The 21555-nt window shown below is 36.0% G+C and overlaps 2 protein-coding genes and 1 long non-coding RNA gene across 22 annotated transcripts; 2 read left to right on the forward strand and 1 right to left on the reverse strand.

The window, feature by feature from the left end:
• Positions 1-1476: 1476 nt before the first annotated feature.
• On the forward strand, positions 1477-5303 carry LOC131248528 (uncharacterized). 20 transcript variants are annotated; one of them, XR_009172282.1, is made up of 6 exons: positions 1479-2747; positions 2845-2902; positions 3149-3274; positions 3411-3546; positions 4318-4374; positions 4919-5303. XR_009172282.1 is itself a non-coding variant. In XM_058248850.1 (5 exons), the coding sequence occupies exons 1-5, from the start codon at positions 2726-2728 to the stop codon at positions 4934-4936; spliced, it is 291 nt and encodes a 96-aa protein (XP_058104833.1). In that variant the 5' UTR covers positions 1479-2725; the 3' UTR covers positions 4937-5303. The 20 variants fall into 20 exon arrangements, 10 of the variants coding, with proteins under 10 accessions (XP_058104833.1, XP_058104824.1, XP_058104825.1 ...); XR_009172283.1 differs by having other exon boundaries at positions 3441-3546; positions 4318-4424; XR_009172281.1 differs by having other exon boundaries at positions 3441-3546.
• A 19-nt stretch (positions 5304-5322) lies between these two features.
• Positions 5323-6581, forward strand: LOC131248530 (uncharacterized). Its single transcript, XR_009172287.1, has 2 exons — positions 5323-5574; positions 6127-6581. It is a non-coding gene; the product is annotated as an uncharacterized LOC131248530 (long non-coding RNA).
• An 11235-nt stretch (positions 6582-17816) lies between these two features.
• LOC131249913 (CEN-like protein 1) lies at positions 17817-19116 on the reverse strand. The gene is made up of 4 exons (XM_058250649.1): positions 18880-19116; positions 18720-18781; positions 18422-18462; positions 17817-18184 (listed from the first exon to the last, which is right to left on the reverse strand). The coding sequence occupies exons 1-4, from the start codon at positions 19078-19080 to the stop codon at positions 17967-17969; spliced, it is 522 nt and encodes a 173-aa protein (XP_058106632.1). The 5' UTR covers positions 19081-19116; the 3' UTR covers positions 17817-17966.
• Positions 19117-21555: the final 2439 nt, after the last annotated feature.

Genomic DNA, 21555 nt, shown 5'->3' on the forward strand with positions numbered 1-21555 from the left:
GGACAAGAACAGCTGGGATTTTGGTTTGAAAATGGTTCAAAGCTGTGTCTAATTTGAAACGGTTATAAACCGTGTTCAAATTTGTACCTGTTTTAACAGCCAACGTTGCTATTTTTGATATTTTGTTGGTGTGTCCGACTTACGTTTTGGATATTCCTAATTTTTAGGATTGTTCTATTATTATATTTTAAAACAGATGGATGGATTGGATTTGTTTTGGAGACCTCGCTGGACCCACACAGCCCTAGAGGCATAGTAGTTTTTATTTGCCACAGATTACCGAATCGATTTCACCTTTTTTTTTTGGCTGAAACCCTCATTCCCATTGTCACATGACCTCCCTCTCTCTCTCTCTCTCTCTCTCTCTCTCTCTCTCTCTCTCTCTCTCGATCTCCCTCTTCCTCTCCCGATCTCGTATTTCCTTTTATCGAATTGATTTTCCTGGATTTTCTTTTACTATTCGGATTGTGAAATCCATTGAATCTCCTCTCTGGAAACAAACGCCTATTCTTTCATTCTCCTTTTCCCTGAAAATTTTAGGGTTTTACTGCTTTTTCTCGAGCTGAAAACTATGCATTACTCTACGATTTCAGCATTCTGAGCTTTTCCACGTTGATTTGATCTGCATTGGATTCGATTCCTTGAAAGAAGATAGTTGATAGGTAGAGATTTCAGCGTAACATTGACATTCCAAAATACAAGTTGTTTTCAACAGATTCCGATGTTTTACCTTTTGTATAGATCTTAGATTTTTTTTCTTCGTCGTTTGATACGAATATCGGCTCAAAAAAATAAAATCAAGAGCTCTTGCAGATCGTTAGATGAAGTCTGATTGTTTTCCCTCCCTGCTTTCATCTCAGGTTCGATGTTCTACTCTTCTCATTTTAACATTTCCATTTTTAGGATTTACGTTTCTGTGACGGAATCCCATTTCCATGTAAATAACTTGATTTTTTTCCCTTTTCATTTTCTTGATCCTTTTTCGGTCGTTTTGAAGTATTCTGGTTCGATTGCTACGTTTCCACCATTCAAGGTAAAAGAGAAGGAAAACAATAGAAATAATAATAATACGTTATTTATTTATTATTTTTATTTTTATTTTGCATTTATCTACCCCTTCCTGGCTGTAGATTTTCCTCGTGTAGAAGAAGTGCTCTGCAAGCGTTAAAGGTATCATTTCCTTGCTGAGAAAGGAACGGATTTACGATTTTCTTGATTTCAATTTTTAGAACGGGCAAGGCATTTTTATCTCTCTTGGAAGAGGAATTTTAATATATTATTTTGCTCTATATTCTTTAGAAAGAAATTCCCTTACTTTTTCTTCTTTCGTTTCATCAAATGCTTTGAGCTTGAGAGCAGAGACTAGATTCTCACCATTCATTCCTTGAGATTGCAACTCCAAAAAGCATCATTTTACTCCCTGATCTGGGGAGAAGACAGCCACTTGGTGAGGGGTGGAAAGTTGGCGTGGTTTGTACATTTAAGTTAAGAGTTGGTTTGTTGTGAGGCTGGAAAGATTTGTAGGTTGGTGGTCCACTTGTTAGCCATTTGAGGTGTATTTTAAGATGTACATATTGATGGCGATCAAATGGACGGTTGAAAAGAAGATATTGTTAAACGTATAGCAAAATCCGATGGTTTGTGCCATTGGGTAAGTGTAATCTTTGGGCTATGGCCCACTCTATATTAATGAAATTTTATTCTTGTGTGTCCTTTCTTTTTTACTCTCGTTTTCTTTATCAATGTACCTATTTTTCTTAGAATTGGTTCTAATGAGAATGCCTGAAAGCCAGCTAAGTGGGTGTTGCCCTGACCATAGGGCCCACCTTTATGATATGTTGTATATCCACTTTGTCCATTCATTTTCCCAGCCTATCTTAGGATGTAGTTCTAAACATTAAGTATATTCAAATCTCAGATGGACCACACAACAAGAAATAGTGATGATTGAACGCAAAGCCCGTAATGTTTACTTGCCATCCAAATTGTTGATAAGGTTAACGAACTGGATGAAGTGAAGATACAAAGATTAGTTTGATCAAAGAGGCCAGGAAGATGCTTATTGAGTTCTACTTCACAGATGAACACAGAAGGCCCAGTTCTTGATATGGCAGATCTGCCAGTGGAAAGCAACGATGTTGAAGAAATGTTTGATGAGATATAAGGAAGGCTACTGAGATTAGTCTTGTGTTGCTATTTAATTTTCTATTACAAATTATTTCATTCTATAATATTTGTAGTTTAATCATTTTGAATAATTCATTCTATAATCATTTGATTTTAACCATTTTGTTCTCTAAGAGGAACAATAACTTGGAGGATGAACTATTTGATTGCTCAAATTTCACTCATGACATTTAGCTACTTGTTTCTTTTTGCCAATTGTCTTTATTTGATGGAAGTGGTGTTCATGTATGTAGGGTAGTTGTGCTGCACCAAAAATCAGGCCTTTCAAACTCTCAAGTGGGCTCCACCTGTTAGATGGGCTACAAGTTGTCACTGGTCCAGGTTCAGTATACACTCACGGCGCATGCGATGAGTGGTCTGGTAAGAGTTTACACAAAGCCACAGGGGCAACAACCTGATTTTTCAGATCCTGTAGTACTTTCCACGGTAGGTTGCACATTCTTCTTGAAGAAATATACAATGTGAACATTTGCTTGGTCTGACAAACTGTATGTATGGGGAGCACTTTTGGTGATCCAGATGATTTTGTGGTGGGCCCATGGTGGATGGAAGATCTATAGGTACGGATTTTGCTCCTTTTTTTGGTAGTGTAAATATACTCACCATTCTCCATAAACTGTTTAGTCCTAATTTGCTTATGGCCTATGAATTTTGTAGGTATATTGGATCAGTTTTACAGACATTGCTACTCCTCATCAAACGACTTCCGCCAAAGGTTGCTACTCTCATTTTTTAGTAGTTACAGAGGCATAAACTGTGTGCATAGATTTTTTATGTGAGTTAGGGATGGATTGGTTTGTTGCATGGAAGGGAAAAAAAAAGTTTAGATTTGAGATGGGTTTTCTAAAAAAAAAAAAGTTCTACACATTGTTACTTGCTTCATGATTATCATTTCATTGTGGTTATACTATAATTGTTTCATGAACTGTTGTTCAATTTAATAATCTTTCTATGCATCCAGGTTGGATATGCTATGCTGAAAAAAACACTTGGCTCATATACTACCTTTATTTCTTCTGTGAAGATTCCACAACAAGCAATTGGGGCAACCATCAAGCATCACATTTGCCAAACAAATGGGTCTAATGTAAGTTCTAATAGTCCAAACACCCACCCTTGTGACTTTGGTGCTGCTTATTATAAGAATATTATATGACATGGTTTTGGCTCATCTGAAATCATGCTTTTACTATCATATTATTACAAATTGGTGTTTGTTGAAGGTTTATAAAATGAATTGCCATCTTGTATAGGCACATGGTTGAAGCTTTCCAATCCATCTTGTATAGGCACCTGGTTGAAGGTTTTCTCATGATGGGCTCCGAATCTTTATATTTTTGTGGGAAATATTACAAGAAGGTATTTCTTTTTTTGCTTAATGCTTGCTTTTCGAGGTGTAGGTGATCATGGGAGTACCTTTAATTCATCATCTTTAGGTCTAGATGCTTCCCCTCACCAGCATCATTCCAACACTCTCTCCGACGCTAATATGGGTTTTGCTGAATGCACTTTTTCCGCTGCTGGGGCTGCTGTCTTGTCACTGATCCTCGTTAATCTGCTAGACATTTTAAAGGCAGATGCTTCTTTTTAATTTCAATTTTGTTTTTGTTTCTATTGTAATTGTGGTGTTTGTGGAAAGACTCGTTTGTTATTTTTCTCAAAAATTTGAGATATCTCTCTTTTCTTTTTTTTTCTAAGGAAATATACTTGTAATTTATTCTAAGGAAATATTATGCAAATTATTTTAAACTTTAATTCCGATCTTCTTTAATTTATTATTGCTATTTTTCTTCAATTTCTTAATCAAATTAGAAAGAAAAGGTTATCACGAGGCTAATGGCTTGCCTCTGCCTCACGCCTTTTTAAACCATAGACTTCCATAACTCTCTTTTTCATGATTCATATACACTCCAAAAGATCATCAGAAAATGGTTTTGTTTCTGTGTTTGAATTTAGAAATTTGTTGGCCAGAAGTAACTGCTAAACTTGTTTTCATCACTGTTGATGTAAATAACTTCAGAGTCCAATACTGTATTTTAACAATATCATTCTCATGTTTTTATTTTATTTTTATTTTTTTTAAGGGGGGGGGGGGGGGGGGTAAGAGGGTGTATTTGTTCCTTTCTTCAGGGACTTGCATTATCACAGAAGAATGCCTATTGAATCCAAATCGAAACCCAACAATGAGTGAGGAACAAATAGAGGATGAACTGAAGATGTATCTTGGGGTCAAAAAGGTTATTTGGTTGCCTCAAGGACCTTCAATACATTTAACTCATGTTATACCTTTGCTATTTTCAAAAGTCAAATCAGCATTTTTCATTCATTCTTTGTCCTGAAAGGTTGCCTCATTGAGATCATATTTCTAAAACTCACTGATTCGACTTGAAACTTGGCTGAGTCAACCTAACTTGGCAAGATTTTGAGACGAATCCTTTGAGACTAACTCGTCCTGGAGTCAAGAAGACTCATAGAGTTGACTTTCAAACTCGGTCATTTCGTTGTTTTTAGTTGCGTTATTGGATTCACAATCTCTACCTTGTTGGCAATCCTTTCTGTCAGGAGTCAGGACACTGGAGAGTTAATATAAATCATTGCTCTTTTCTTTTCTTCTTCTTTTTTCCACCCATTCAAATGTGGGCTTTTCATATGAATTGCTATGTTGACTCTTGAAAGAAAAAATTATATTGATGTCTGCATGCTTTAACAATCTGTAATGACGCCATTGCAGGAATGTTTTCTCCAATGATGGTTCCAGGATGCCAAATACTACTGCACTCAGTGCAGTCCAGGCATGTTCTTTTCATCCTCTTTATTCTTCACTTAAATAAGGCCATGTATTCTAATCGTGGTTTGATTGCTTTTGTGGCATCTTATGCATGTTAAATGTACCAAATGAAGACCATTCATCCGTGATGATGCCTCAATGTAACTAACCATGTAGACTAGCATGACCCTAATAAGAAGCTTGGGCTTTTTAAACAATAAAAATAAAACTATTCTTTTCTTTTTCTTCTTTTTTCATTTCCTGACCATAGCAGCTTCTAATGAATCCATGTATAGAAACTACAATACTCAGATGCTTGTGAACTTGCACATGCAATGGATGCACAGGTGCCAATGTCACCAGTGCTTGGCAGGTTCCGGCCTCAAGGACGAAATGTCACCAGTACCCTCAAGGTTGTCTTCTTCCTCCAAGTTTTTTTTTTCCCGTGTCTTGCTGATTGTTGGGTCCTACAAGTTGTGGAGACGGCGGTCGCTCTACAGGAGGCTGGATGTTTCGCAGTCGTTTTGGAATGTGTGCTTGCACCTGTAGCTGTAGCTGCAACCTCTGTCCTCCAGATCCCCACCTTAGGCATTGGAGCTGGCCCTTTTTGCAGCGGCTAGGTTAGTTGATTTTCAGCCTTTCTGCTATAATAATACCATCAGGAAGGCATCTTCATTCTTTTCTTTTCTTCCTTTTACTGTTAGAAGAAAGTGGATTCATTTGTTACTCTAGCAAAGCATGATACTTCATACACTTGCACATAAAAATTGTTCACGTGACATGTACCTCAAATTAGACTGTTCAAATAGTGGGACCCAGCGTAGGTAGGGCATAGTCCTAGTATGTTTGATCTATATATACTGACCACAAATTAATGGACATCTGCTTATTGAATTTGGATAGTTGAGTATTTTCTGCATTAACCAGATTAGGTTCAGCTGCCCATTGGGTACCCAATGGTTCTTTAAATCTTTTCAGCTATTTAGAGAACTGTAATTCACTTCTTGTAGTTTTGTCAACTTTGATAACACCTGATACACCAAGTCCATTGGCATATTCGCACTACCATCTGCTATATTTAGGATCATCTATAGAATTTGGATTTGAATTTTTCTTGATTTATTTTCTAGTTGGGTTTTGTTGAATTACAGTTCTCTATGGGAAAATTGTAGGTCTGCAAAGGTGTGGAAAGAGCTGCAGACCGAGGTGGATAAATTACCTGAGGCCTGATCTTAAGAAAGGCACATTCTCGCAGCAAGAAGAGAACCTGATAATCGAACTTCATACAGTTCTAGGCAACGACAACACCTTTGTACGAGCAGCCAGCTGAGCCATTGAAGAGAGAGAGAGAGAGACAGAGAGAGACAGAGAGAGAGAGAGAGGAGTCTTTGCTTTGCACGTAGCTTGTGTTTGCAAAAGAGCAAGGATTGTAGCTGTAGTGGGTTCCTAGGGCTTAAGACAGAAATTGTTGGATTATAAAAGCCTGGAAATGAAATGTTGTATTGAAATTGAAATTGAAATGTGTACTAGAAAAGAAGGAAAAGATTATTGTGTGTGAATCATTTTATTATCTTTTTCTTCTATTTGTGTAATTATCTGGCATATAATACAAGTAGATTATATACCCTACACTCTCTCATACAATGAACAAAGGATTTAAAATTGTTCCTAAAATTTCATCCTAAAATCTGGCCGTTGGCAGGTGTTTAAAACCGTTTCTAAAATTGTGCCTAAAATATGACGTTGGCACTAGAACGGTTTAAAACCGTTCCTAAAATTCCATTTCTAAAACTGAAACAGTACCCAAAACGGTTCAGAACCGTTCCTGTTTTTCTGCAATGCCTCATTTAGGAACGGTTTTAAACCATTCCTGAAGCATTTAGGAACGGTTTAAAACCGTTCCTAAATGATGATTTTTGGTACAGTGGTAACTGATTTTAAGATAAGCAACAAAGCTCGAATCCACATGTTCTTTTTTTTTTTTTTTTTTTTTTGAATTTTTTACTCCTGATATTCATTCAAAAAAAATTCACACGATCGTTTAATAAGAATCTCATTAACAAAATTCAAAAGATTGACCTGAATATGAAACTAGACTAAATATCATTTTAGGTGTGTTTGAATGCTCAATTGCTCGAATAGCAAACTAAACTAAATATAGAGTAAATAGCCAAAATTGTGTCAACTTATGATGACATAAGGTAATGTAAAGGATATCATCTGCCTTGGAAACTAAACAAATGATCACCATAATTATGTCGCATTAATTAAAATACAAATCTAGGAAACTTTTATTCTCAATATTTCTACAAACATCCAAACGAAATATAATACATTTGAAACTAAAGAGATAGAAAAGATAACATACCTACAAGTTGCTTCCATTGATGTTGCATCGTGAATGCTAACATGATAGTCCTTGGAGCCCATCTCTATCCAATTGTTTTGCAGTAACAACCTACTAAAAAAAGCACACATTCTTATTAGTAAAATGCAAATAGTTTTCAAAATCTATATTGTATTTTGCATTGATGTTTAAATTCATTTCTCAAGGATATGATACAGGCATTCTCAAATTATGCAGAAGGATTTCTCATCTTCAACTCAAGACTAAAGAGTCCAGCTCTTGAAAATCCATCAAAACCGAGATATATGATCTCGAATTCAGAAAAAGGAACCCGAGGACCGAAATAGCAAACTCTATTTTGTATCAATCTATTAGAATGAAGCAAACTATTTATATTCATAACCAAATGAAAACTACCACTTATCAAGAAATCAAAACTGTGTTATTTTACAATATACCATTTAACCCTTTTAAGCACTAGTCTTTGAAAATGAAGATGCCTAACAAAATTGAATCCAATTTACAGGAATTTTTATTTGAATCATGAAACTCTAACATAGAGATGTAACTATAATTTAAATATAAGTCATGCAAACTAGCTAAGCTTCATTTTCAAATGTTAGCGAATCTCAGTACTACTTACTTCTAAACCATACCAACACACCAAGATCTCAAACTCAAAAGAAAAAAAAGGGTTGGAATCCCAATTCCTTGATTCATCCTTTCAATCAAATGCAATATGCCCAATTGAACTCATATTCCAAGTAAAATACCCAATCCCCACAATGGATTGGGGATGCTACAGATAACTCATCTATTGAAACATCCTGCTTATTAGTTTTAAGCCAAAAAATGACGGTCAAAAGAAAAATATAGCCAACAAGACATATATGCATGAAAAGGTCTACCAATGGATGGATGGGATTGTCCAATGGAAGATAATTTTAATCCAACAACATCCACAACATGCCCCAAAACTTTATGAGCCTCCAAGCAGATTGCACAAGTACCCTTCACCCCCTTTTATAAAGTTGTTCATGTTTACGACAATTGGCTATTTAAAATACCTACTTCATAAGAAATTCAAGAGTATGTCTTCCATAAAATACTTCAGTTGGGTGGGCCACAATTTACAAAAACAAAATGAGTTTTTTTTTCCAGCCATACATTTCTTTTGTACAGTGTGGCTAAAACAAATTGATTAATAATGAAAAACCATGATATTTGTGCAACCAAACACGCCCTAATACATAATTATGATTAAATAAAATGAGATAAACTCATTTTTAAGTGGCTACCAAAAAGGCCCTTATCTTACCTTCGAAAAAAAATGAAAAACAAATAAAAGAAAAAAAAAAAGAAGAAGAAGAAAGAAATCAAGTTAATTACCTCTTAGGCTTCTCATCCAGAAACAAATGCCAATGTTGGTCGCTAGCGATAATAATAGTTCTTGATTTAGTCTTCCTGTCTCTTACATCAACAAGAGACTTTGCATTTTGAAGCACTTGTTTGTAGTGTTAAAAAATAAAATTTTAAAAAATATATTAATAATGTCTACTTTTACATTCTTTAGATGGATTTGATTCGTTTAAGGTTAGATTGGGCTGAATTTTGTTCTCAGTCCTAATTAGCATGTTCTATATATCTGACTGTTCAAATCAACTTTAGGATGACTTGATCATAGAATTTGATCAATCTCATCATTATAAGTTATTCTTGCAATTACACTTCAAACTAATAAGTTATTCGATAGACTACTAAACGTCAACCAATCTGATTGCTAGTTAACTGAATGAGTGTAATTTTTCATTTTCGACCATCCAATAAATTAGGTCCATTCATTTCAATTTAGGCATATTTTTAAATCTCACCAATTTATTTTTAAATCCAAAATTTTCAAGCTTATTTTTTTTTAATCTTAATTTTTTCTGAAATCTCTCTCTCTCTTTTTTTTTTCAAAATCTCATTTTTTTTTTATCAGACTTCTCATTTCTTTCAAACTTCTCACTCTATTCTACTCGTTAAGAGCTTTGATTTGACTGGTCACTCGCCCTGATCGAGTTTCGGATGAGAAAGATATTGGGTGTGCAAAATTGATCAACAATATAATGAGCCATATCTTGCGATCCAACTATCAGATTTGAGTGAAATGTAATCTAAACATGCAAAGTTATTTATGCTTCAATCTGGACTGATCAGATTATCCAAAATCTTTCTAGAACTAGAGAAACTGATCATGCCTATTTAAAGAGTATTTTGGATGGATCTGATTCGTGGATGTCCCTAGTAATTTAGCACAAAACCTCAAAAAATTCTCACTGATGAATGTCAATCAATTTGATAGCTAGCCAGCTAATCGAATGAGTGAATTTTTCATTTTCGACCGCCCAGTTAATGTCCACTAATAAATTTGGTCCACTCATTTCAAATTTCTCATTTTTTTAAAAAAATCTTAATTATTTTCAATGTCACTAATTTTTATTTTTTAGTTTTAAATCTCATTTTTTTTGAACTTATCAATTTTATTCAAACTCAATTTTTTTGAACTTCTTAATTTTCTTTTTCAAAATGTTAATTTTTTTTTCAAAATCTGGAGGCTTTTTAAAATCTCAATTTTTTATTCAAAATCTCAATTTTTTTAATCTCACCTTTTTCAAAGTTTCTATATATATATATTTCAAACTTACTCCATTTCTTTTTCAAAATGTCATTTTTTTTTCAAACTTATAAAATAAATTTCTTTTTTCAAAATCACAAATTTTTATGAAACTTTTTATTTTTTTTGAAAATACAAAATCTCATTTTCTTTTTCAAAATCTCAATTTTCTTTCAATATCTAATTATTTTACAAACTTATTAATTCTTTAAAAAAGTGCCACTATTTTTAAATGTCAATTTTTTGTAACATTTTAGTTTTTTTTTTTTAATATCAATTCTTTTCAAAATCTCAATTTTTCTCAAACATTGTTACTTTTTTTGAACCTTTTGAACCTTATTATTAGAAAATAATAATAACATTTCTATTTTATTTTTCAAAATATCATTTCTTTTCAAAATATTTTTTTTTTCTTCAAAATTATCAACTTTATTCATACTTCTTAATTTGTTTTTACAAAATCTAGATTTTTATTAAATTACAGTTTATTTTTTTTAGAATCTCAATTTTTCTCAAACATTTTCAATTGTTTTTTTAAAGTTCTCAACTATTTTTTTTTTCAAAATCATAATTTTTTTAAAACTTTTCGATTTTCTTTCAAAATGTCAATTATTTATCAAAATCTTGATTTTTATCAATCTCAATTTTTTAACTTCATTTTCTAAATCTTGATTTTTAATAAACTACTAAGATTGTAGAGTGGGATTATTCGTGTGATATTGCAAAGCATTCAAATAATAATTTTAAAGCAAAAAGAAAAAATTCCACTCAATTGATAAATAAAAAAATAAAAAATCAATGGATTTAATCAATTGGTACAAAAAAATCTTAGATACAAATAAATACAATTAAACCAGTGAAATTCTATTAAAAATCACTACTTGGACTACAATAAAGTACAAAATTCCACAAATTCTACAAAAAAAAAAAAAAAAAAAAGGCTTGGGGCAAAAGCGAATTTACAACCGACCATGATCTGTCGTAAAAGCAAATAAAACCGTCGCTAAATGTTTTAAGTCGGGTTCTTTGGACGGTATGTGACAGACCAAAATCCCTAGTATTTAAGATTTTGTAACGGATTTTGGTCCATCGCTAAATCCTGACACTTGACTAGACCAGACTCTTCTTTGCTTGAGTTGCTCCCACGCACCGTCATAGGTCGAAAGATCTTAGTTTTCCTGGACTGGATAAGTACATAGAGATCTTCATGGAAACTGCCATAATTTCCATTAAAAAGATGCGTACGACGAACATTTTCTGCTAGAGCGTGCGACAGACATTTTCCGTTCGCTTCTCCCAAATGGCCTATTTTAGGGTTTGGATGGCTTAAATTCTCACGCCCCAAATTCTAGCACCTACGTTCGCCGAACCCTAATCCCACATCTCAAGACATGACTTATAATTTAAATATTAAGAATCATAATTTCATAAACATCACATAATACCAAAACATATTTCCATAAAATACATTCATTAAAATATACAACTATTATTACAAAAAATCTAAAGTCTCAACTACTCTCTCTCAAATATTCTTTTACAACGAATACAAGTTAGAAAACTAAAACTAGATTGACGGATCGAGAACTCCGCTCCTCTTCACTCCCTTACTAAACTCTGTATCCTGAAATTTAGTATCCATAATTACAGGCGAGCTTATAAAGCCCAATGAGATAATATCATGAATTTTAAGTCACGTAAAACAAATATTTTCTAAAATAAAGTTTTCAGGCTTAAATTAAAACTTAATAAAAATATACATTTAGAATCATGCGTATACTTCTAATAAAATCATGAATGCAGTAAAATAAGAGAACATGAATCAACATCCTTAGTACTATTAATCATTAAAACCTCAAAAGTTATTTTATTACAATTGGTCAACACTTTACATTACAACACTTTGTCTGATAATATGAACCTTTTGCATACATGCTCACCATTCAAAAGGCATCTAGTCTGGCAATAAGAACCTTTTGCAATCCTGACAACTCACTCATCTAAAGGGCAAAACCTAGCAATGGAAACTTTTTGCAAGATGCTCACCCATCCAAAGGGCTCACTTATGAGGGCCTATTCAACGTGGTCAGGCAAAACATACATCTCCCACTAAACTTGGTAATGGGAACCTTTTGCAATCATGATATGCCCACCTATGTGATAGAGATCCAATAGATATAATGCAACTTTCCAAAGTATTTCATCCACTTTTCAACTTTTTCGAGGTATCTAACATTCAATCACACTCTTTGTAAACCACAAGTATTTTCAGTAAATAATGTATTTACCTAATTTAACATAGTTTTCAAAATCATCACAAATATACTTTTTGGAGATTAAAATGGAGCATTTAGTAGAATAACTTTGGATTTCCAACAATAAATCCAAATATTTAAAAATAAAATTATCAGATTTTTCCTTTTAGAAAAATTATACAAAATCCCTCAAAAAATCACAATTTCAAATAGAATAGTAAGATTTCAAGTGTACAACATATCATGGGGTAGGCTTTCAGACAATTAAATATGCAAAACTTGGTATTCTAATATGAGATATTCCATGACCTAATTAAAATGATACAAATCATATTTAGATCCTTATTTTCAGCAATTTACAAAAAAAAAAAAAAAAAGACCCCTCAAATTATAAAAATTCATATTTAAATCATATATTGTTATTATATATTATTGTTTTCTCGTTTTCATCATAACTTAATTCATGAATTTTTGGACTTTCAGCAAATGAATTGGAATACTTCGTTTATTCGAAAAATTGAGAGAGCAATATCATATAAAATTAATTAGTTTCTATAATATAGTAATTTGTAATTTAAATCAAACAAAAAATAATATATAAAGAGGTGATTCACAACATGAGAAATTCTATACGACTACCCACCTTTCGATGTTGCTGAATTAATCCGAACATAACCGAACTTGAACCCGAAGTTTACACCCGACGTGCACTACATGCAAATGTTGGACTGCATCTCTCTCTCTCTCTCTCTCTCTCTCTCTCTCTCTCTCTCTCTCTCTCTCTCTCTCTCTCTCATAAACCTCACGTATCTATGGATGGAGTCTCAAATCTCCTTATAACACTCTCACCAGCTACAATTCCCAGTTCTAAACTCTCTGATTAATAAGGATACACGACCTCTTCATGTTGGAAAGTTAAAGCTCCTAAAACGTCTCAACATCTTATGCTGCTAACTTAAAGACACTACATGCTTCATGTTTAGATGGTTTAGATGAGGGATGATTGGGATAATTAGGTTTGATGGATTGAATTTGGACAATTTACAGGTGGGTTTTTTTATTCGACCGATGAGGCAATGACCTATTTTGAAAAATCCCTAAGTAAAATATTTCTTGATGATTTGATCTCACTGGACGGTCCATATTGACGTGAGGATGCTTGAGATCTACAACCTTCGATCATTTGGATGAGTTTTTTTGGTGGGCTTTCGAAGGCAACAATTTTAGCAGCCCCAGGTTGTCGAAAATTCAAAGAAGAAGACGAATGAGGTTGGTGCAAATGGTTTTACCGCGTCTTGATTTGAAAGTGGAACCAGTGGATAATAGAAACTTTAGATTTGAACGGTTAGGATCTATCGTTCTTACAATCTAGATCGATAGGTCATGGCTTTAACTGTAACAACAGCTCGAAGAGGATAACATGCGTTTGGAGAAGACGGAAGCTAGTCTCTCGAGGTCTCTTAGTGGTATATGATGCTGGGTCCTGATGTCCGGTTAGATGGTTAGGATCGAAGGATCTCACACTTCCTAGTGCAACGTGATCGGAGAAGACGGAATGCAGTTGGTCATGCTTCCCTAGCTCAAAAACACCAGAGACGCAATGCAAGATCAAAGAAAGGATGGTTTCCTTAGCAGTGGGATGGTGTTTGAACGACCTAGATTTGGTGGATCACGAAGCTTTGACACATTGTCTCTTTACTGCAAATCATTCAAAGAAGGAAAGAGACAGGGAGTGGAAGATGTCGGTAGGAATTGAGTTCTTCGGGTTTCTCGACACGACCATCATTGATGTATTTGAGTTATACATGCGAGCATTGTGGTGTTGGTTATCGTCTATCAGGTGCATACTCATGTGGCCCAAAATAGTTGAGAGGGTGACTATGTCTACTATTTGAGTGGATTTTACATGTTAATGGTCATTTGATGGCTTAATGTTTGTCGAGTTTGAATGGTCTACTATTTGCAGAGAAGATTCAACTGACAATAAAAGATGAATCTATCAACAAGTAACACTTGAAGATCTTGTATATCGAAGTGCAATGGGTGATGGTGGGTGGTGACGCTTGGTGTTTATTATTTTCTTGACATATATATTCTAAACTAAGTATTGTACATGTCCATGCTCCAGCTTGAGAGAAGTAGTGGAGTAGGATGCCGTTTATGTCAGTCCTAACATGGGCTTTGTGGGGCCACCATAGGGATTTTGAGCATCCACTTTTAAAAACTTTGGGAGCCAGTTTTGATCAAGTTGACAATCGTGTTTGCCCTTCATTCAGGTCTATATGACCTTATGAACAATTTGGATGGCAAAAAAACTTCATGGTGGGCCCTAAGAAGGTTTCAATGGTGGGTCATTATCACCATTGCTTCCTGTGGTGTGGTCCACTTATGCCTTGGATCTGCCTTTTTTTGGGGGTCCTACCCCAAAATGATCCATCAAAATGGATGGAAGGCATGGATAAAACACATACATCACAGGAGAGGATGCAATCTGAGTCCGTTGGAGTATAGAATCAAGGTATGTGTATGCCACGTGTACATTTGAAATGTGTCTGCATCATTTTGATATCCTTCCACTGTGAAAAAAGGTTGAGGCAAAGAGACAGAAACCGAAAGAGTCGACTTGCAGCAAGTGCACCATTGTTGCCCTCATGCGTGGGATTCAGGCTTTTCTCAGGTGGGACCCACCATCAACATGTTCTAGCTCAAAATATCTAGCCCATGTTAGGCTAACATTAGCCTCCCAAAACACTAATATATCATATATTCTAAGATGGGTCCAATGAAAGAACGGCGGATCTAACCCATATATCGAGATTGGCTCTACACAGTAGATATAATAAATCTGATATCACATATTCTCCCATCTACAATAAAAAATGATGATATACTAGCATAAGATGTACTAGTGTTAAGGATATGCCTCATACTTCTCTCAAAGAAATAAATGAACGGTGTGAGTGATATAGGATATGCCTCACACTTCTCTCAAAGAAATAAATGAACGGTGTGAGTGATATATATGTAACACCGTCGTAAACATCACGACGGAGCATGTGAAGATCACAATAGTTGGTGTCATTGTCATCGTTGCTTCCTATGATGTAGTAGTTCACTCAAGTATTGTGTCAGCCACTTTTCGAAATCATCCACTAAAATGATGCGTAAAAATGAATGGACTGCGTGGATAAAACACAAATATCACAGTGGGCTGACAGAGCTCCTGACAGGACCGTCCGTATCTGGACAGGTACTGCTGGGGGTGGTACACAATCCGCACCCCTCTCCAGGCGAAATCAACCTAGCGCGCGGTTCCGGTATACAAATGATGAATGATATCACGTGCATGATGGTTAGTTACTACTTAAGAATCATCATGGTGCTACTACATCGTAGGGTAGCTTTGAAACGCGACAGCTGTAAAGTACACTTCGCTGTACAACAGTTCCATACATTTCTGTCCCCACATTACACGTGGCAAATAGGTTTAGTAATCGGACCTATTGTGCTGCTAGGAAACCTCATGGATAGTCCACATCCCATAAATAAACGGATTGATCCAAAAATTCTATGGCCCTCAGGAAATTTTCAATGGTATGTGTTCAATCTCCATTTTCCTGTATTGTGATTTACTTGAGCTCTGGATCAATGTCAATTTTTTGGAATAATTTTGTAAAATGATATGAAAAAATGGATGGACGGAGCGGATGAAACACATACATCATAGTGTGGCCCACATAACTTTTCCACGTATACACCGTACCCACGTCGGTGCTGTATTGTACACTGCGCAATCCGAGTCCCATGGAAACTACGCACACGTGGAAAATAACGTTGTTTAACGGTTCATTCGTTTTGTGCATGTTAGGCCCACCTCATGATAATATCAACCTAGCTAGCATCTGAGCAAGGGGATTGATTGATGAGGGATCCGATACCACACACGTTTTCCTCGTTTCCACGTGTGAGGCGATTGCAGTACTTAAAAAGCGCAATGGGTATTATATTAGTCCAGCTCCTGTTTGTTTTGCCTCTGTCGCGACATACAAACTAGCCTACGTCACGGCCCACCAGGGAGTACGTGCTGAATTTGAACCGTTCATCTTGCGGAATCTATGCTACAAGCGACTTGGGATACTTTTATAAGTGGGGAAATTTTTCAATGATTCACATTCATCTCTGAAAATCAAAGTTTGAGAAGATGGGAGAATAGCTTATTCTTAGATTAGAAAGAACATCGACGGTTCAAATCACAGGAAAATCTCAGCATGAGGCCCTAGTGGGTAAAGGGACAGGAGCGAAACGAACTCGGTGCAGTTAGCACTTCCACACCGGAGGGGCCCACCCAACTTTCCACGTACTCGAACGCGGATTAGCTGCGACCCCCCATCCAGCCAGGTGGGTGTGATGCTGACCGTGGGGCATACTTCGATGTATTTTTTGTGTATCCATGCCGTCCATATGTTTTTAAAGATTATTTTAGGGTATAGTATACAAAATGAAGTAGAGACAAATCTTATGTGGACCACACGATAGGGATTGGATTCCCTCCATTAAAAGATTTTTGGGGGCCTCAAAAGTTTGTGTTAAGCTGATATTTGTGTTCTCGCTTCGTCCGGTTCTATGTGATCTCATCAACAGGTTGGATAGAAAATTACTATATTACGTTGGACCCTAGGAATTTTTTAACGGTGGACGTTCAATGACCACTCTTTTCCCTGATGTGGTCCACCTGAGATTTATATCTACTTCATTTTTGGTACCATGCCTTAAAATAATCTGGAAAAACTTATGGATGGATTAGATACACAACTCATATATATGGGTGGGCCCCATGATCAAGCTTGAACTCACGAGCCTGGGTCGGGGGTCGCAGCTAATACGCGTTCTATGAAACGGTGACACGTTACCGTCCTAGGGAGCGGATTAGGTGCGGCCCTATCCTCATCCAAGGTGGTGCGGCCCTTACCGTGGGACCAACCTCGATATATGTATACTATATCCTTGCCGTCCATCCGGTTTTACAAATCATTTTACCGGACGAACTCTAAATCGAAAAAGATACAAATTTCTGGTGAACCATACCGTAAGAAACAGTGGTTATTGACCATTAAAAACTTCTTGTGAGCCACAGAACTTTTGGATCAAGCTGATATTTGATTTTCTCCTTCATTCAGTTTACTTTTTACATTATCAACAGGTTGGATGGAAAATAAACATTACGATGGACCCTGGGAAGTTTTTTATGGTGTGTCGTTCAATCACCACTGTTTCCTATATTACGGTCCACATGAGATTTGGATCTTCTTCATTTTTTGTCTCATCCCCTAAAATGATCTTTAAAAACGGATGGACGGCGTGGATATAGAATACATACATTAATACGGGCCCAACGGTAAGGGCCGCACCTAATCAGCTCCCATTTCTAGAACAAGGCTGCTCCTGTCCGTACGATCGGGTGCGATGCATGTCACACTCTCGTTCCCGCTCCATCTCTTCTCGTTCCAGCGTCTTAGTACCACATAAGAGAAACCCAAGTACTAAAAATGTTCAAAACCCTAAATTCAATGGTAGACGCCCATAAAAACCCAAAAACCCCCAGACCCTATGATTAAAAGGACCCAAGCCCTACAAATACAGTTCCCTAACTAAAATGCAAACAAACCCTAGAAAATACATAACAATGCTGACAATTCTCGTGAAGAAGAGTCACTGGGCTTTGATTTGTTATGTTCTCATGTATTCTCTTTCTTGCTATCTCCTTCTTGCAGCTGTTTCACGCTGCGCATTGAAATATACCACTGCGACAGGAAGTCCAAGCCCATTCTCCTCTGCAAATCTTCTGGTGTTGAAATGGTCTCTTGTAGGTGGCGGGCGAACTGTGTCTCTTCCTCTCTGCTTGAATAGGATAAATATGAACCTATGAATGCCGATGACGGGCTTTGGGATCTCGTAACTGATTAGTTCTCTACCTGTCAAGCAAAACCAATGGTTGTTGCATTTTTAATTTACAGACGACTTAAATACATGACAGGGTATTATAAGAAATAAGTGGATTGAGTAACTCTATTATGATAAAACTAAATAAAGTACTTTCTCAAAATCCTAATACGTGACAAGTATTGCAAGTTGTAGAGTGGGCCATGTAAATAATTAAAGGCTGAGATAAAGCCATATTCACATGGTGCATTATCGATTATAAGACTTACCAAAGGAGGCATCGGTGGTGCCGGGAATGTCGGTGACGATCCTGAAATGAGCAAAACTAAAGTTGAGTTTGTTTTGAATTCAGATATCTACAATTTACACCTTATGCTTCGATCAATCGTCCACATTATTCTACTTCTTCAGGTATAAGAATATATAGTACACTTTTTAGTATTACGTGTACCAAAATTCGAAAAGTGGGATACATGTATGAAAAGCATAGGGTGTAGATATTATATTCCCGAGTGAAAACCAAAAGCAAACATTCGGAAAGGAACGGCTTTGATTAATAGGACTAACCAATGAAGATGTTCTCTTAAGTTTGGATCGCTGGGGCTTGGCGCATCTGGGTCCGTCATGATCTTCAGTGATAGATGATCAGATCGAAGGGTGAATAAGCATCTACTTACTTAAATGGGGTGAGAAAGAAGTGAAAAGGCTTGTGAATAATGGAACTTACCAATGTGTAAGTGACCCTCATGTCCTTGCCGCCAACCTCGACTCGAGGTTTCACCACCAAGGTGGAAGGCATAAGTTCATAGCCATTAAAGACCTGGTTGTTGGAGTTGTAGGTAACCTTCATATTCACACTTGGGGTGAAAACATCTAATACATCTCCTATTACTCTCCCTACAATAAGGGGTTCAATTAACCTCGACATGGGTGAGAGAGAGAGAGAGAGAGAGAGAGAGAGAGAGAGAGATCTTTATAAGCTTGTGGATGGAGATATTGGAGAATGAAAGGGTTTATATACATAAAGAGACATGGGGTTTGAGTGGGAAGCTTATAGATTCGAAAATTCGGCAATATGAAAGGATCTACCTTCGTGGAAAGGACATGTTTGAAAGGTTGCTATCCTTTAGTCGACGTGTCACACGGCGAGAAGTCACGAGGGAACGAGAGAGAGAGAGAGAGAGAGAGAGAGAGAGAGAGAGAGAGAGAGAGGCGTTGGAAAGGGGAGTGTCTTGTGTCTGACCCATTTCCAAAGCATGCAACTTTTCATAGGTTGGGAGTATAATTTTGGTCATGTTTGCGCTAGCGACAGTGGAGAATACCACCTTTTATTAATGAGAAATTATCTAGTGGGCTATGTGCATGGGAAGGTTCCCATGCACATAGCTGCATTTCGATTAGTTCACGTCCACATCACCTATCGGGAGTGCCCATCAGGTCCAATCCACTCTTCACAGGCTTCCTTGTAAAAATCATACCAATTGGATTACCGACCTCATCTAGTCAATGTCATGAAAAATGGACGGATAAGATCATGAATAAAAGATTGGTCCAATCACAGCTGTTTAGTACCATCTGATTGATGTGATTTTTGCATAGTAGTGAAAGAAGATTGGCTTGGACCTATTGCACCGTCCAAATAAGTGATGTGCATGACAATCAGTTAAAATACAACAATGTGCATGGAAATCTTTCTATACACTTAAACTACTAGAACATTTCTCTTTCTTATTTATAATATCTGAGAGCTAATGGAGTAATGAGCTTTTCAAGGTGCTTCTCTCCATTCTCATTTTTCTCTCTTATAAAACAACATCTTATCAACAACCTCGTTTCTCTTAATAAATGAAATTGAAAATAGTAACATAACTAGAGCTTTCTAATATGATTTGGCCATGGGATGATTTTCATTATTAGAGAGAAATGATACTACGCAGAAGCTTGTTAGAATATTTTTAAAAATGTTTAAATTCAGTTATTTGAATCCTTTGATTATATAAAGTTTATGATGGTTGTCCGGATTAATAGAAAAAGAGCCAAATGATCAAGGGTTGAAGTAATTTGATTTAATAGGTTTTATTTTCAACTCCATCCAACAACCAAACCAAGATCATCATCATATCATTGAAAATGACCCCAGATGAAAATGATAGTCTCCATGAATCATATTGCAATAGAGATTATTCTAGGAAACCTCAACTAAATCTATTCCAACACTAACCTAATGATTAGCTTTTAGATTAGTGGCACCATCAACAAGTCAGCGTTTATGGTGATTCCAACATAGTTTGGATTGTGGATTCACACGAATGGTCCATCTAGTGGGCCCCGCCACAGATGGCTAACAGCACACTGATGGGAGAAATTACCAATATGATTAGTTGACTTTTTTTTTCTTTTTTTTTTTTCCTTTGAACATGGGCAGGTGGTCCCTTTTAATTTCCCCATCAGACAGAATGACACAGATGCCATGCACGTGTCGGGCCCATCAAATGTATGGTCCAAATTCCTTCGACGCTCGATCGTTGAATTGTTTGGAATGAGCTAGAGAGTCAACGGCCCAATATCGAACTTGGATTAGTGGGTCGCACTCCCACAAACACCTACAAATTCCCCCACTAGTGCATAAGGAAAACCCACCTTTGGTTCTTATTGCTTTTTCCACTAGAAAGGAGCTTTCCTTTAGGAGTAGCTTGACACTACCAAAATTCTGAATTTGGGGCAATTGGAAATTGAAATTCAGGATATGTGAAAGTGGGGTCGTTTGGCACCTTGAAAATCCTAGATTTCAATTTTAGGATGGTTCAATTTCAAGATGGTTCAAAAGCTAGGATTTTTGCCCTTTTTCAATTCTTAGGGAGACCGTTCGCTTGCAAAATTCAGGATTTTAGAGCCATATCCAATCGCCATAACTACCATCTCCTCCTTTATTAAGGTATTCACATTAGAATAGATGCTATAAAAATCAAGTTTATTAGCAATTAATAGTGGGCCTAATTTAATTTGTAGGCCACCAAAGCTTAGAATTAGCTTTTCCTTGGGACAGGGTTGTCTTATAATGTGCTTAGTGTAATGATCATCTAATGTTGCACATGTATATCTTTTAGAATATTTAAGAGAATTTAATTCATTACATTTATTATCATGTGAATATAGCACAAAATAATTCTAAGAATCCAAAGTCAAAATTTATGCTTCCAAATTCAATTTTTGAAATCCAAGATTTTAAAAATTCATCCTACCAAACATAAGTGAAAATTCAGGAATTCAATTCCCTGCTCCCAGACAGGCCCTTGTTATTTCATCCTACTAAACATAAGCGAATATTCGGATTTCAAATTTAGGAATTTAGTTACATGCTCCCAAACTAATGGGAGGAAGATCTTGAATTAACTATGAAGAA

This window comes from Magnolia sinica, chromosome 6, assembly GCF_029962835.1.
Source record: "Magnolia sinica isolate HGM2019 chromosome 6, MsV1, whole genome shotgun sequence".
NCBI lineage: Eukaryota > Viridiplantae > Streptophyta > Magnoliopsida > Magnoliales > Magnoliaceae > Magnolia > Magnolia sinica.